This window comes from Canis lupus, chromosome 24, assembly GCF_011100685.1.
Source record: "Canis lupus familiaris isolate Mischka breed German Shepherd chromosome 24, alternate assembly UU_Cfam_GSD_1.0, whole genome shotgun sequence".
NCBI lineage: Eukaryota > Metazoa > Chordata > Mammalia > Carnivora > Canidae > Canis > Canis lupus.
The window spans coordinates 18,143,161-18,157,678 of NC_049245.1; the positions used below are offsets into that span (position 1 = coordinate 18,143,161).

At 48.3% G+C, this 14,518-nt stretch overlaps 1 protein-coding gene across 2 annotated transcripts in view; it reads right to left on the reverse strand.

Annotated features, from left to right (window-relative positions):
- Nucleotides 1–7,494: 7,494 nt before the first annotated feature.
- The window catches only part of ATRN (attractin), a 161,252-nt gene continuing 154,228 nt past the window's right edge, over nucleotides 7,495–14,518 (reverse strand). For both annotated transcript variants that reach the window (XM_038571736.1, XM_038571734.1), the window contains exon 29: nucleotides 7,495–11,995. In XM_038571736.1, the coding sequence (XP_038427664.1) occupies nucleotides 11,656–11,995 (340 nt within the window). In that variant the 3' untranslated portion in view covers nucleotides 7,495–11,655. The remainder of the gene's footprint in view (nucleotides 11,996–14,518) is intronic.

Here is a 14,518-nt window from a genome sequence, read left to right on the forward strand (position 1 = left end):
CTGGCCTTGCTTTCGTGTGATCTGTCCTAGGAGCCTGGAGACCAAGGTCAGCCATGGAGTATGCCCCTGCTGGCCTGTGTGACCTCAGATGCTCTGAGAACCAATCTGGGCTCCATCTGCTCACCTACAGGTGCTGTAGTTGATTCAAACTGAATCAACTCTCAGATCCTAGTGGCAGAGATTTCTGTTGCTTTGTCTTCTGTGCTAGTACTCAGATTCAGAAGCTATACCTCCCAGGCCCCCTTGCAGCCAGGAGGTGGTTATGTGACACAGTCCTGGTCGTAAGTGGAAGTCACAGAGGGGGCTTGCAGGAGAGTTCTTGAAACAGGAACAGAGTGGTTGACTGGGCCCTTTAGCCATTAGCTCCTCTCTCTTCTTCTTGCCCAGAACTCAGTGGCAGTGCCTGGGGATGTTTGTGCCATTTTGAAAATGGAGCCACGTGACATTGTGGGGCTACTGCCTCAGCCTGCATCTGCCTTCCTCTAGACTCTTCATTATATGAGAAAAATGACATCTTTAGTTTGTTTAAGCCAATTTCTCCACAAACATCTGTTACTTGCAGCCAAACGTAGTCTCAGATTATTCTACTGCCACCTCTGGGGCACCAGGGAGCCCCAGGATAACTTAGGGGACGCCCTGCTCAGTGTACCCAGAGTCTAACCCTGGCAGACACGCTAGAGTGGTGGTCCTGTGCTTTTCTATTCCCACATATTCTGTCTGCTTCTGCCCATGTGGAGAGTTGAATTCTTTCCTGGGGCCTAGGGAAATGTATCAGAAAGGTTTTCACAAGCTTGTGTGTGGCCAGCGCGGACCCAGTGTACGGCAGGGGCATTGTGTTGACTTGCGCAGATGTCTGGGGGGGAGAAGGCACAATGATGGGGGCCGAGTACTAAGTTTCTGCCTGCTTCCTTCTTCCTCAAGACCTTGGAGACTCCTGAGGAGTGAAGGGTTACAGAGTCCCTTGGCCCTCCTTCTCAAACTGAGTTGAGGCTTGTCAGGGGCCGTGAGACAGATGGAGGTGCGTGTTTGTGCCTTGCTCGGAGGCCTCTCTGGACCAAGCTGCTGGGGATGTTGGGTGCTAACACAGCTCACAACTGCCCCCTTCTCTAGAAGAAATGCCTATAAAGTTATACTCTGCTCCCAGAGGGAGACTGCAGCCATGGGTGGAGGGACAATTCTGTGCATCATTCATGTTCCAGAACTCCCAGGGGAATCTGGCTGAAGCCAGATCATGGCTGAGACCACGTCTTCGCCTAGCACCTTCCCCTGCCTGCTCCTGGCTCCCTCACTCAGAGGGTTCCCTGAGGGCACTCCCTCTAATAAATCATGGCCAAGAATCCCTGTCTTGGGCTCAATTTCTGGAGAACCTGACCTAAAAGACAGGGGTTAAGTGCAGATCACAGCAAAGCCCAGGCTTGGGGCTGTTCTGACCGGAAAAAGAGCCCCTGGCTCTGACACTATATATTTAGCAATACTAACAAACCCACAGACACCATATGTGGTAGCTATCAACCAGCCTTCCAGCTTTAGCCAGTAATCTAACTGGAACCAAACACAAATCAAACCTAAGCCTGCTTGGGTATGCAGCTGAGCAGTCCGGGCTTCAGGCACACCTGTCTCCAGGGGTTCAAGTGATGGTGCTTCCTTTGGTCTGTGCATGGCTTCCCTTCATAGCTAGGCAGGCTCTCACTGCAGGGTGGATAAGTAGCTGCAAATCTGCAGTCTCTCCTTTTAGGAATCTCTACAGAGAAAGGCACCTCTCTTTCCCATCACTCATGGACTAAGGCAGGTAAGACCTTGGTAGGCCCAGCATGAGTTATAAGCCTCTTGCTGTGGCCTGGGAGTGGCATCAGCCCATAAAGATCACATGGAATGGGAAGGACAGTTCCCCAAAGGAAAAGAAGGAGGGATGTTGGGAAGAGCGAAGCTCAGAGTTCAGCCTATTCTTGCTTCACAAAGGAGGAATGTTCTTGACTGTCTTCACTTGCATGGGAATGGGCACCTACCTGTATGTGAGCTGGGGAGAAATAGGGTGTTTATGTGTGCTGGAAGCTGCAGTGAAGTGAAAGCTCTTCACCATGATTGCATGGTGGCCCAAATGAAGAGTTAAATATCTCTAAATGACTGGCTGCATTTGTGAGTGTGTGAAACTTTTGCACTTCATTTTTTAAGTTATTTATCTATACCCCACGTGGGGCTCGAACTCAGCACCGCGAGATCAAGAGTCATGTGCTCTACTGACTGAGCCAGTCAGGCACCCCCATCACTTCAGTCTTTTATAATTAGAATAAAATATAGGCATATGCCTTTCAAAAGATTGGGAAGGTGAAAAAGAGCAGAACCTAGTTGAAAGGCCCAGCTGGGTGTCTTCCTCCGGTACTTCTCTCCAGCTCAGGCATGGACTTTACCCAAATGCAGCCACTTAAACATCAGACAATGTGCTGCAGAAGAGGCTTCCTTCCTGGGTACGGTGGGAAAATGAAAGTTCACAGGGCTCCTGCTACCTGGCTCTCTGTTCTTCCCCTGAGTGAACATTTCCATGTGGGAGGCTTGAGGCCATTTGGCACAGGGACCCAGGCAGCTCTGAACACAGAAGCCACGAGGAGGGGACCAGGCACTGTGGCTTACAAAGGCCACCAACTTGCTACCCCTGGGCCCACTGACTTTCCGAGGGTTTTGTTGCTGTCATGGGCTGAATGGTGGCCCCAAAGATATGTCCACATCCTAAGCCCTGGACCCTGTGATCGTTACTTAGATGCAGGCAAAAGAGCAGAGCAAACATTATCTAAAAGAGCAAAAGATGTGATTATGAATCTGGACAGGAGGGGTTTATCTTGGATTATCTGATTGGATCCTAAATGCAGCCACATGCATCCTTATAAGAGAGGCAGGGGGAGATTGGATAGACATGGTCGACGTGAAGACAGAGCAGAGACAGGAGTGCCGGTGGCCACCAGAAGCTAGAAGCAGCTGGGAGTGTGTTCTCCCCAGAGCTTCTGGGGGAGTGTAGGCCTGCCAACACTGGAATTCTGGAGTTTTGGTCTCTAGAACTGTGAGAAGAAATTTCTGTTTTAAGCCATCAAGGTCGGGGAATTTGTTACTCTAGCCCTAGGTAGCCAAGAGTTGTTGGAGTTTCACCTGAGAAGGTCTGGCTCATACATGGTGTTAAGTCTGGCCCAACACTGCAAGGCTGTCCCATTGTTGGCCCCATAACCAGGAACAGGTCCTGCCCTGTCATCTGCATTTGAGTGTTGTCCTCCATGTCCTTCCAGGTAGCCTGCTTGGTGTCACCCTCTCATATGCACTCGGGGAGGCTACAGTCCAGCCCTGGCTTCATCCCTGTGACTGGGCCTCCACCAGCTCTTGTCAACATTGAGCCTCTAGCTGGCAGGTGGCTGGGGGTGGGGGTGGGGGTGGGGGTGGGGGAGTCAGGCAGAAAGGCAGGTGCTGGAAGCATCCATGGATTTATTGGTGGAAACTTCACGGGTCATGAATGTCCACTCTGGCTTAGGGCCTGTTGTCTAGGTGCAAGGTTGATAAGGAATCACCCCTCCCGGCCCCACAGTTGAATCAGCAGTAGCTCAGTTTTACAGGAAATGTGGATATTGTTAGATGAGATTTCCAGAGTAGCAGGAGGACAGGGGCCATGTAGGGCTTCAGGAGACATCCCCCAGCTGGACAGCAACTTGCCAATGAGCCCAGCACATATAGCACAGAGCTGTGGCCCTGTCTTGCTGGACTGCAGGCCCCGGAAGGCCTGAGTTGAAGGATATCTTGGTAAGCTGTTCTGCCAAGAACATATCACCCCACCCAAAAGAACCTCCAGTCCAAGGCAGAAGATAGAGAGAGAACACTTAAGATGAGTACACGCCAGAACAAAATATAGGACCTCAGAAGCTGAGCCCTCAAAGGATCAGGATGAAGCAAATGAGGAAGGGCCTACTGGGTGTGCAAATGGGTTCTGAGCCAGGCTGTCCCCAGCTACCTGTGCAATACGTTTCATACCGTCAGCAGATCATGTGGTCTAGTCCCTTTCTTGTGTTGGCAACACAGGATGGGAGGGGACTCCTGTCAGGCATGTTACACAATTAGTAACATGAGACTGCAGGGAGTGTCTGTTCATATGAAACCCACACACATGTGTGGATGGGGCTGGGGACTCAGATCCAGGAATGAGAGTGCCATTGATGAATTTTCCAAAATGATGATCAGCTCTGCATAAAGTTTTGAAGGAAACAGTTTGGTTTTCTCTTGATTTACACATTTCTGGAAAACTGTATCAAACCAGCTCTCAAATCTTTGTAACAGGGCTGGGTTCTACACTAAAATACTTAGGAAATGATTTTTTAAAAAATATTTTATTTATTCATGAGAGACACACATAGAGAGGCAGAGACATAGGCAGAGGGAGAAGCAGGCTTCCTGTGGGGGCCCTATGCGGGACTTGATCCCAATGGGATCACGCCCTGAGCCGAGGGCAGACGCTCAACCACTGAACCACCCAAGTGCCCCAGGAACATATTTTCATCTGCACAAATACTCAGCAAGAGGTTTTAAAATCTAGTGGGAGGTGGGTCAGTTCTTAGGTGGGACAATCCCATGTGTCACAGGTTGACCATCTTCAGGCTCACCCACTAAGTCACAGCAGCACCTCCCTCTGCAACACAATAACCAACATGGCCCCTACCTACTCCCCAAATGTCCCCAGGAGGTAGTCCTATGCCAGTTGAGAACTATGCCCTCCACGGGCCCGACTCCCAGGACTGTTACGGCAGCCCATTTTGTTTTTGCCACTCCGGCAGCTTTGGAACAGCTTAGACCCACCAGGCATGCTCTACCTCTAGGCCTCTGCACCTGCTGCTCTGACTACTTTTGATTGCTCTTCTCCCAGACATCCATGTGCCGGCTCCCACCTTCATTCAGCTCTCTGCTCAGCTGTTACCTGTCGGACTGGCCTTCCCCCGCCCCACTAGTAGAGGAGCAATCCTTCCCCCTCTAGTCCCCACCCTGCACTTTCTGCCCCTACCTCATTCATACTTTCAAAGAACTTACCATCTGACATTGTGTACATTACCTGTCTCCCCAACAGGGATGGGGATTTTTGTTTGTTTCATTCACTGAAATCCTTGGTCCCTATGCAATGTTTGGCCAGCACACAGTGGCCTGACTGGGAAGGACACCCTCATGCAGGGAGGAGGGGGATGGCAGACATACAGCGATTCTGAAATCCTCTGGAGCCCCGCCTTGGGGTGGGAGAAGTTCTTGAAAAGGCTCAAATCCATTGTTGAGGTACTGGGGGTGTGCGCCCTCAGACACACCTGCACAACCACCTCCTACCTGCAGGTCGTTCTAATGAAGGCTCCTCCAATAGGCACAGTGTTGTTCAGTTATTTACATTTTTAGAGGTCAGACTAATTTGCTTCTTTGGCAACATAATTCTCTCAAAAAACTACACTTAAAAAAAAAAGATATAATTACTTATTTTAGAGAGAGAATGGGGAGGAGGGGCAGAGGGAGAGAGAGAGAAACAGACTCCTGGCTGTACAGGGAACCTGACTTGGGGCTCTATCTCATGATCCTGAGATCATGACCTGAGCCGAAATCAAGAATTGGACACTTTGCTGTGCCACCCAAGGGATCCCCAAACCTACACTTTGTATTTCTTTCCCAGGCAGATTCAGGGTCAGTGGTGACATTCCTGGTTCTTTCCTGGATGTAGTCCTCAGGTTGGCTGTCTTGGCTTCCTCATCCACATGCCCCTCCCTCCAAGATGCTGGCCTGGAGGTTCTGAGGAGCAGGCAGGAAGCCCACACCCTCCCTCCACCTGATTCTCACACCTGAGGGAGGCCCCAAGGCTTACTGGGTCTCTGGATCATGAGCACCCCACCACCACCCCAACCCCTGCAAGGCCCTGGATTTCCAGATTCTCCATCCCTTTCCCTTCGGCTTGTGGCTTGTGAATCAGCTAATTCTTTCTGGAAGTCAACTCTTCTTGTGATGCCTGGCCAAAGGCAGCCAATAATAACATATGCAATTCTGGTTTTATTTTTTATTTTTTTGACCTTCTTCCTTCTGAACTGAGAACTCAGTAGACACATAGACTACTTTCCAAGGTGTCAAACTTGAACAGACTCAGCAGATGTCTCGCCACTGCCTGTCAGGGATCCCAGCTGTTCTGCTGTTGCCATCTGTTTGCTCCCTGGCTGCCACCTGGCTGAGACCTAAGCCAAAGCCATGCAGTTTAGGTTTTGGTTACGGATGCAGTATGCTTCAGGGTACCAATTTGTGTATTAGTGAGAGTAAGAAAAGCCACTTGTAATAAAGCCCCAAATCTCGGTGGGTCAGTTAGAGTAGACGTTTCCTTTCAGTGAGGCAAAGACCAGCACACAGCTCTACTGATGTGCAGCTTGCCTCCGATTGGTGATTCAGGGACCTGCGCACCTTCCAACATCGTTGGCACCTGACCTCCAGGGAGTCCCACGCGGGGGCACCGTGTGGGCCAAGTTTGGAACTGGTGTCCGTCATTTCTTCCAACACTCCTTTGGCCGCAGCTCAGTTTATGGCTCCCCACCTAACCTGTGTGTCCAGTGGCAAAATCTAGCAGGTTTGGTGAACACATGGTGTTGTCTCTGCCACAAACCACACTCTCAACAGGTTTTGTCCTGTCTCAAGCAGTTGGTGGCTCCCACAGCCCTCGCCCCAGAACAGTTTCATGGAACCTGGCGGTGGCCACCAGCCCAACCACTGACCTCTCCAGCCCAGTCCCAAGCGCTGGTGGGTCGGCCAGACGTGGTGCCCCAGCCTCCCTTCCCTACACGAACCATGGCATTTGAACCCCTTATGCCCATCTCGTCCTTCTACGGTTCCTGCACTTCACACCAGGGCCCTGAAGCGCTGTTCTGACCCTGCTCCAAGTGCAGGAACCACACCTGCAGACAAAGCTTTGTGGGTGGCAAGAACACCAAAAACTCAAAACCAAGGACAACACTGTGGCCATGGAGTACTCAACCTATCAGCATACCTGAGATTTAGTCTGGAAAACCTAAACATTTAGAAATGCAGGTGAGAACAAGGTGAAAGAGCTAAGGCAGCTGGGCGGTTTGGGTCTCAGCCCAGGCTGTGCCCTGCTCCACCCCACCCCCACCATGGGGAACCCTCCCCACCCTGGAGAACCCTCCCCATGCCAGGGCACAGCTGCTGTACACACCTGTCTCACTCCCCAGCACTGTCATTTCAAGGGCAACACAGGCCACAGTGGGGACACTGGGAGTCTGCTCACAAGCTGTGCAAGGCTCTCTCTACCCCACGAGGCAGCCGAGGTGCCTACCCTACTGGTTTTATACCTTGCCCTTCACCAAATGTCAAGTGTTTACTCATGGACAGTTTGAAAACTGGTAACCATTTAAAATTTTTTTTCCCTTTTCTTAAGGGTCTAATGAGCAAACTGTAAACACAAATGAAACACAATCAAAATTAAACACCCAAAGCATAAACCACATTTTTACCAGATCTACTTTTATTTCAGAAGGAAGTTTGTATTATAGTATTTACTTTTGTTTATATACAAGTTCTTCACATTTGTGTTTAAAATGCACAGACCTCCCTTAATTCTCTCGTTCCTGCTTAAATTAGCTGTTATTTTACAATACAAAAAATACCAAAAAATTGCAGTCCTAAATGTATGTATAACACCCACAGTCCCCAGCAATGAAATAGTTTACAATACTTACTCCATATTTACATGAGTGCAATAGATGCTAAATTATACATATTAACAAACTAAGCTTGAATCCAAACCAAAAATAAAAACAAAAACCGTAAATACCTATAAAACAAAAACATTTCCAGAGCCAGAATTAGTTCAACAAAACAGGCTTCACTAGTGTTTAGAATGTTTTGTGCACAAATTTCAGTTACTGAAAGTCGATTCCATTATTGCCTTTGAAAGAGAAGGCGCGCCAGTTCTCCTCTCTGCTCCACATCATCTCCCTGCAGGTAAGGGTAGTTAGGAGTTTGAACGAATCCGGGCAAATGTCTCTTGGCGGGCCTGCCATCACGGTGATATTTATGGTTGGAGCCGAGTTTGGTAAATTGGGCAAACGTTTCAGACAGAGAGCTGGTGCATGGCCCGAGGACAGACCCTCCACCTTCCTGGGTCTGTCCTCGGGGTGGCCACTTCTCACAGAAACCACCACGAGGAAAGAAAGGTCTCTTGGGATGAGGGGCTCAAGCTGGGTTTTGCTGTTAATTCCAAAGAGCTTCTTTTCCATCTTGGTCACCACTCTAGCATTAGCTTAGGTTGTTAGTAAGTGCTTAGTGAGTATTCATTGTGTGTGGAGGATGACAGAAATTAAAGGATCAAAGGTGTTCTTGAAAATGACACCAGCACCCAAGGAAGTGAATCCCCACGCCCTCCCCAGATACACTCTGTGGGACGATGGAGCAAGTTGCACTAAGATGGGAACGTCTTTTTTCTACAGAGTGCTCTGGCTTTCTCACATGTTAGCTCCAGACTTTGCGGTGCATCTCCAATCTGGCGCTTCAGGCCTCCCCCATGGATGTTGTTTTCCTGTTGCTGACCGTCTTCTGTCCAGGGCTACTTTTCCTCTGGGTTAGCTCAGGGGAGTATAGGTTGCCTTTTCTCCACGTCTCCTCCCATCTTTTAGAGGTGATCTCACAGGAAGCACAGAAGTTCCCCCACACTGTGTGTGTGTAGGATGAGGAGTTGGGGGTGGACAGGAGGTGAGGGTGTGTGTGGTTCTCCAGGAGGAAATGGGAGCTATCTGTCAATGAACTAGCCACCCTACTCCCACCCCTGGTTTTCAGTATGGAAACCACAGTCCTGGGAAATGTTCATTACAATTCTAGACCAAATGGAACAAAAAGCTGCCTGGAAAACCCCTTTCTGGAAAATCTGACACAGTCTTTGAACTTAGAGACTAAGAGAAACACATCTCAGGACAAGATTGGTCATCCCTGGCCATGCACAGCACCAAGAGGCTAAAAGAAAGACTTACGACTCACTTGTAGAGCCAACAACAGTGCCAGCGACATGCCTACTGCCTTCAATTCTCCTCACACAATGCTGTTTAAATGGGCTCAATGCCCAATTTCTCCACTGTGTACTGACAGCTGCCTTCTGTTTTGGAGTCAACCAACTCATACCAGATGCATTTGGACACACTGGCACACTGGGGATGCCTTTTTCTGGCTTTGTTATCAATCAGGGCCCAATGAGAGGACTTCTTCAAACTTGGATATCCGGTATGTGGCACAAAGACATATTAGGTAAAACTCAGACACCATTACGTTTAATAAAAATACCTTAACATAGTTTTCTGTTTTATGTACACTCTGAATGTCTGAACATTCTGGACACTACTGTATAATTATGTACAAGTGCAACATCAATGTTTTCATGACTATTTTAACTTATATACAGGCTCTCCTGTGACCCGGAGGTATTCCTCTGAAGTTCCAGATGATGCCCTCTTGGTAACTGGCTCCTAAACGGAATGCCTCTCTTTCCTGCCACTCTCTTCCTCTGGCCTGGGCCTGGAGGAAGCTGTCTACTGGCTGCAAAGGAGAAGCAGGTGGATTCAGCTGTTTCTTCACTGTTGGAGAATTAAACATCACTTGCTCCTTTTTTCCTTCCTTTTAAAAAATAAACTGTCTTTTAGGAAAAACAAAACAAAACAAAACCAGGTGGCTATGGGACATGGTGCATGTTATTTCAAGGCCTGGGAACCCATGGGGAAGAGACTCATTTGGCCAAAGAAACACTGATCCTTTGAACAAACAAGGATTTTCCTTGTGGGAGGTCCCTCTCCAGTGGCCTCCCTCTCTCTGGCAAGAGGCCTCATGGCAATTACAGGGGTACAGTGCCAGTCTGTGGCAGGCTCTCTGTGGGTGCCGTGATGTGGGGCAGGGATGTGGGAAGCTTGGAAGAGAAGGGGTCTTTTCTAGAATTGTCTGCTCTTTGCCAATGGTGTGAAAAAGCAGCTTTTTGAGAGGTGAGTCTCAAAGTAGAGATGTTTTATGCATCAGACAGTGTTTTAGGGTTCAAATTTCAACTTTAGGGTTTCAACATCTTTCCAGGCAACTCTTCATGGGTGAGGGGTTGGTGTTGGGAAGGAGACAATGTTCCTACCATAGGCACTGCATTTAAAGGTGAAATGCTGCAGGCTTTGCTCTTTAGAGTATTAATTCTCCAAACTGACAAACAAGCATGGTTGTGTAGAGGCCCTACAGGGCAATGCCAGAGAACTCCAAGTTTTGAAGCAGAAGAGAGACCTGGGGAGGCTGCCGCATCCTGCCAGAACACAGAGCACCATACACAGGGACACCATGACACCCAGGTAGTGGCCTGGAGAGAAGAGCAGGATCGCCCTACTCCACTTAAACTTGGTCACCTTCCCCTTAGCATAGTTATTCCTCCTCCTCCATTTTATCTGTGTGCTCTTCATCCTTCTCAGTGGTCACTGCCCTGCACCACCCGGTCTGGGAAGGAGGATGGGAGAGCCTAGCTGAGCCTCTCCTGGAGGAGAGCAGAGGAAACAGTTCCAGGTCCTTCTCCAGGCTTTGAGTGTGAGATTTCCCCTGCAGCCTGAGGATGACCCAGCAGCTCAAGCACTCTACAGGAGCACACTGTTGCTCTTTGATGCAGGGATTCCAAGTGCTGTCATGCTCTTTTCTGCTCAAGGGAGATATGTAACATGAACAAGTCCCTTCCACTGTGGTGTCCTGGCAGGAGTGGCCAGATGGGCTGGAGCAAATGTCAGGCCTGTCAGTGGGGGGCAGGGGCCCACGAGGACCACACCTTATTTAGTGCTTCTTTTGACAACAACAGACAGGAGCTTTCACAGTTTGGTCATTTCTTCTTTCCTCTCATTGCCTGCTGCTAGGGTAAATGTTCTCTGGGGTGAGAAAATTCTTTCCTGGCTGCAAATTAGATTTTATAAAAAGAGCAGATTGCCAATGGTAGCTATTTAAATTTTATACGAATGTAGGAATGCAATTATGGAAAACTTAGGCTTACTAACTTTTCAATTGCTAGATCTATTTCAAGTCTAGGCACTTAGTGTGTGTGTATATGTGTGTGTGTGTGTGTGTGTGAGAGAGAGAGAGAGAAAGAGAAAGAGAGAGAGAGAGAGAGAGACAGGAAAAGAGAGAAAGGATTTCAAATGGATTAAGACTAAATTAATCAAGTTGCTATAGAAAACTACCTATTACATCATTTTACATTCTAAGTAACACTGCTGACCTTGACATTTAAAATAGCCCCCTTCTACCTTAGTTTGATATGATTCAAAAGAGATGGACCATTATTAATTCTCAACTAGAAAAAAGCTACTCCCTGCAAGAGAGAGATTTGCCTACATCGTGCAAGAATAAGTAGCACATCTTTTAAAAAAGATAGCAGGCTTCAGATGAGAACAAATTCATTCATCTGACTAGTTTTTAAAAGACCATGTTGAAGAACGACTGGTAGTGAATGTCTACTTGTAAACACAACATCTTTTGTTTTTTTGCCAAGTTGAGACGGCCCCAAGAACGGTTTTCCACAAGTGAACCTGAGTGTCGTTCCAGCTCTCTCACTCGCTCTACCCCGGCCTCCTCCAGCAAAACTGGATCACCCCTGGACCTGCAACTAAATCAATTATTTCCTATGCAAAAGTAAAAGGTTAGATGCTGGAGCACAGATGGGAGAAACCGGCAAAGAAAGCTCGTGGACATGCAGAGGAGTCGGATGTTTCGAGGGTTTCCAGTCTTCGGCCCGCTCCGCACAGCATCTCCCCGCCTGCCCCCTCCTTGCAGACGGCGCTGGCACGCCGCACCCGGCTCGCTCCTGGACAGTTCCCAGCCCAGCCTCAAATGCAGGTCCCGGGCTGTGCAGGGGGCTGCTGTTTCCGGTTTCTCACGCCTCCTGACTTCTCTTTGTACACTATTGGCATCTGCTGAGAAATGTCCACCAGGGCGCTGGCCACCGCAAGACCTGGGGGAAAGCCCACAGGGAACATGTGGTAAGGAGCAGTTTGCTTTATGTTTAAAAATAATTCCAAAAAACTTTTTTACATTCCCGGGGTGCAATGAGCAAATCAGTAAGTATACAGAGGAAAAGTCTCCCTTCCACGTTGTCCCTCCCTCCACCCACTAATGCTTTCAGCCATTTGTATATATTCTTTCAGGGTTTACTGATGCAAATACAAATATATATTCTTATTCCCTCTCCTACTTTTTACACAAAAGATGTGTAAGCTTGCTGTTCAGCGGATCAATGAAGCAAAGAGCTCTGCCTGGCAGTTGGAGCATTTAAATAAGATTGCAGTCATGCTCTAAGTGCTAAATTTTTCCTGTGGGTCTCCAAAAGGGTGCCAAGAAAAAGCAGCACTCTTTATAAGTAAATTCAGATTCTTTCCTCATCACTCAGCCAGCACTAGTTATTTTTGTATCTATCCTGTGACGCAGGTTAGGACAGACTCTGGGGCCAGGCTTTGGAATAAGCAAGGTTCTTTAACCATACCATACCATACCTCCATTTCTTCATTTGTAAAACGGGGGCAGTAACAGTAGAGGGCATGTGGAAGGAGTCACTGAGTGAATCCATGTAAAAACCTTAGAATGGTACCTGGCTCATCACCTCCCCACCTCCACCACCTCTGCCTTAGGGACAAGTGGTTCCATTCTCCCTTTTTTTCTAGGAACTGATTAACTTGGGTGTTCTGGGGTATGGCATAAGTACAGAGAAGCCATCACCTCAGATGGCAGCTTTAAAAAAAATTTTTTTTCCCCCTCAATACCATGATTCCTTTAACAACATGTTTCCAGCATTCCCAGTTAGGCCAAGGTGTCCTACAGAAAAACCTGGGTTAGACCTACAGGGGGTCTGGCTGGTGTTAACAGAAGGGAAGGCAGAGCTGGTGCGGCTGGCCATGGAGAAAGCTCACTTGGCTGGTGTGGTGCAGAGAAGCCAGCTTGTTTACATGCTTATTCCATGACTGCTTGCCCTAAGCAGAAAGTGCCTTTTAGGATCTATTTCTGGAGGTTTATTATGTATGTCTGGTTCTCAATTCCAACAGTTTAATGCATATCTAAATAAAATGCTAGGTTCTACCTTAAAAAAAAAAACCAAATGTCCCTTGGGGAAGGCACATTTCTGGGGGAGCTGGATCCTCAACACACGTGAGCAAGCCAGTGGAGGCTGAGAGCCCTGCTAAGGTTCTCAGGAGCTGGGTTAGTGCGCTTGTTACTCCACTGCATTGAGCCTATAAAATGAAGGAATGGGGCGAGTGGGGAATCCATATCAGTGACACTGTAGAGCAAAGGCAGAGCGAGGTGTTCTGGGAGTCCAGAGGAAGGGCCACCTAAAATAGGGTACAGAAGAGGTAAAAGGGGTGCAGTGAGCAGGTCTTCATCAGGAATTGAAGGGGATGGGGCAATCAGGCAAAGGGCAGGGCAGGAAAGGCTGCTTTCCTAATTCTAGCCAGGGCCTTGCTCTCAGGGAGCACAGGCCAAGTTTGCTGAGCTGGGAAGTGGCAGGAGACAATGTCCCAGAGTTCAGGTCAGTGGGTCATTCTGCCCTCAACATGGGTAAGGCTGAGTTAGGAGCTGAACTCCTATCCCTAGGTGAAGGCAAATCAAGTTGTTCCCCTAGGAAATGAAGACAATAAAGGCTGGCCTGGCCAAGCCTAAAGGCCTCCTCATGAGGACCCAGAAGTCATTTAGAAAGCTCAACTGGAGGTGGCTCTGAACCTGAGGGCTGCACTTAGGGGGCTATGGAGCTCAGGAGCTGGGCAAGGATTCTGGGACACACTTTATCATAGACACAGGGCTTTCTTTAGCCAAGGCAACCCTGACCCCCAGAATTGTTTCAACTGAAAGCTGTCTAAAACATATTGTGCATCTTGTCTGAAGCATCCCTCCAAAGTACTCCATGATTAATCGGAGTTAATATTTCCACAACTGTATTCCATATCTCCTTAGTGTTTGATAAGAGGATGTTTATCGAAATTATGATTTGTGTACCTGATGGAATTGCATGAAAGACACTGGTAAAGTGTTACATAGTAAACTGCAAACATGTTTATGACAGTTTTATGAAAAAAGAATAAAAATGAGATCTATACAATAATTTCAACAAAGCTGCTGGCCAGGGCTAGAAAGGAAAAAACAATGAACATTGGAGAGTGCGGGATGGTAGGACTGTGAGTACATTTCCAAGACTTCCCTTAAATTATTATAACTGCGGTTTGTGCCTTATATTTAAAAAAGAGCGAAAAAGCAAAAGAAATTTCATAAGGCTGGAAATGCCAATTTGAGAGTGCCAGCTTGGAGGAGCTAGCGAGGAGCCACAAGAGCAGGTAAGATAACTGTGGAAGAGGATATGGATGGAGGGGAGAAGCCCTGAGGAAGGGAGAAGAGACAGGGAAGGGGCGGCAGAGCCAGAGCTGAGGAAAAGCAGCAGCAAGGGAAGGTGTGGCTAGAAGTTTCAATGCCACCAGGAGGGTGTGGGAGCCAG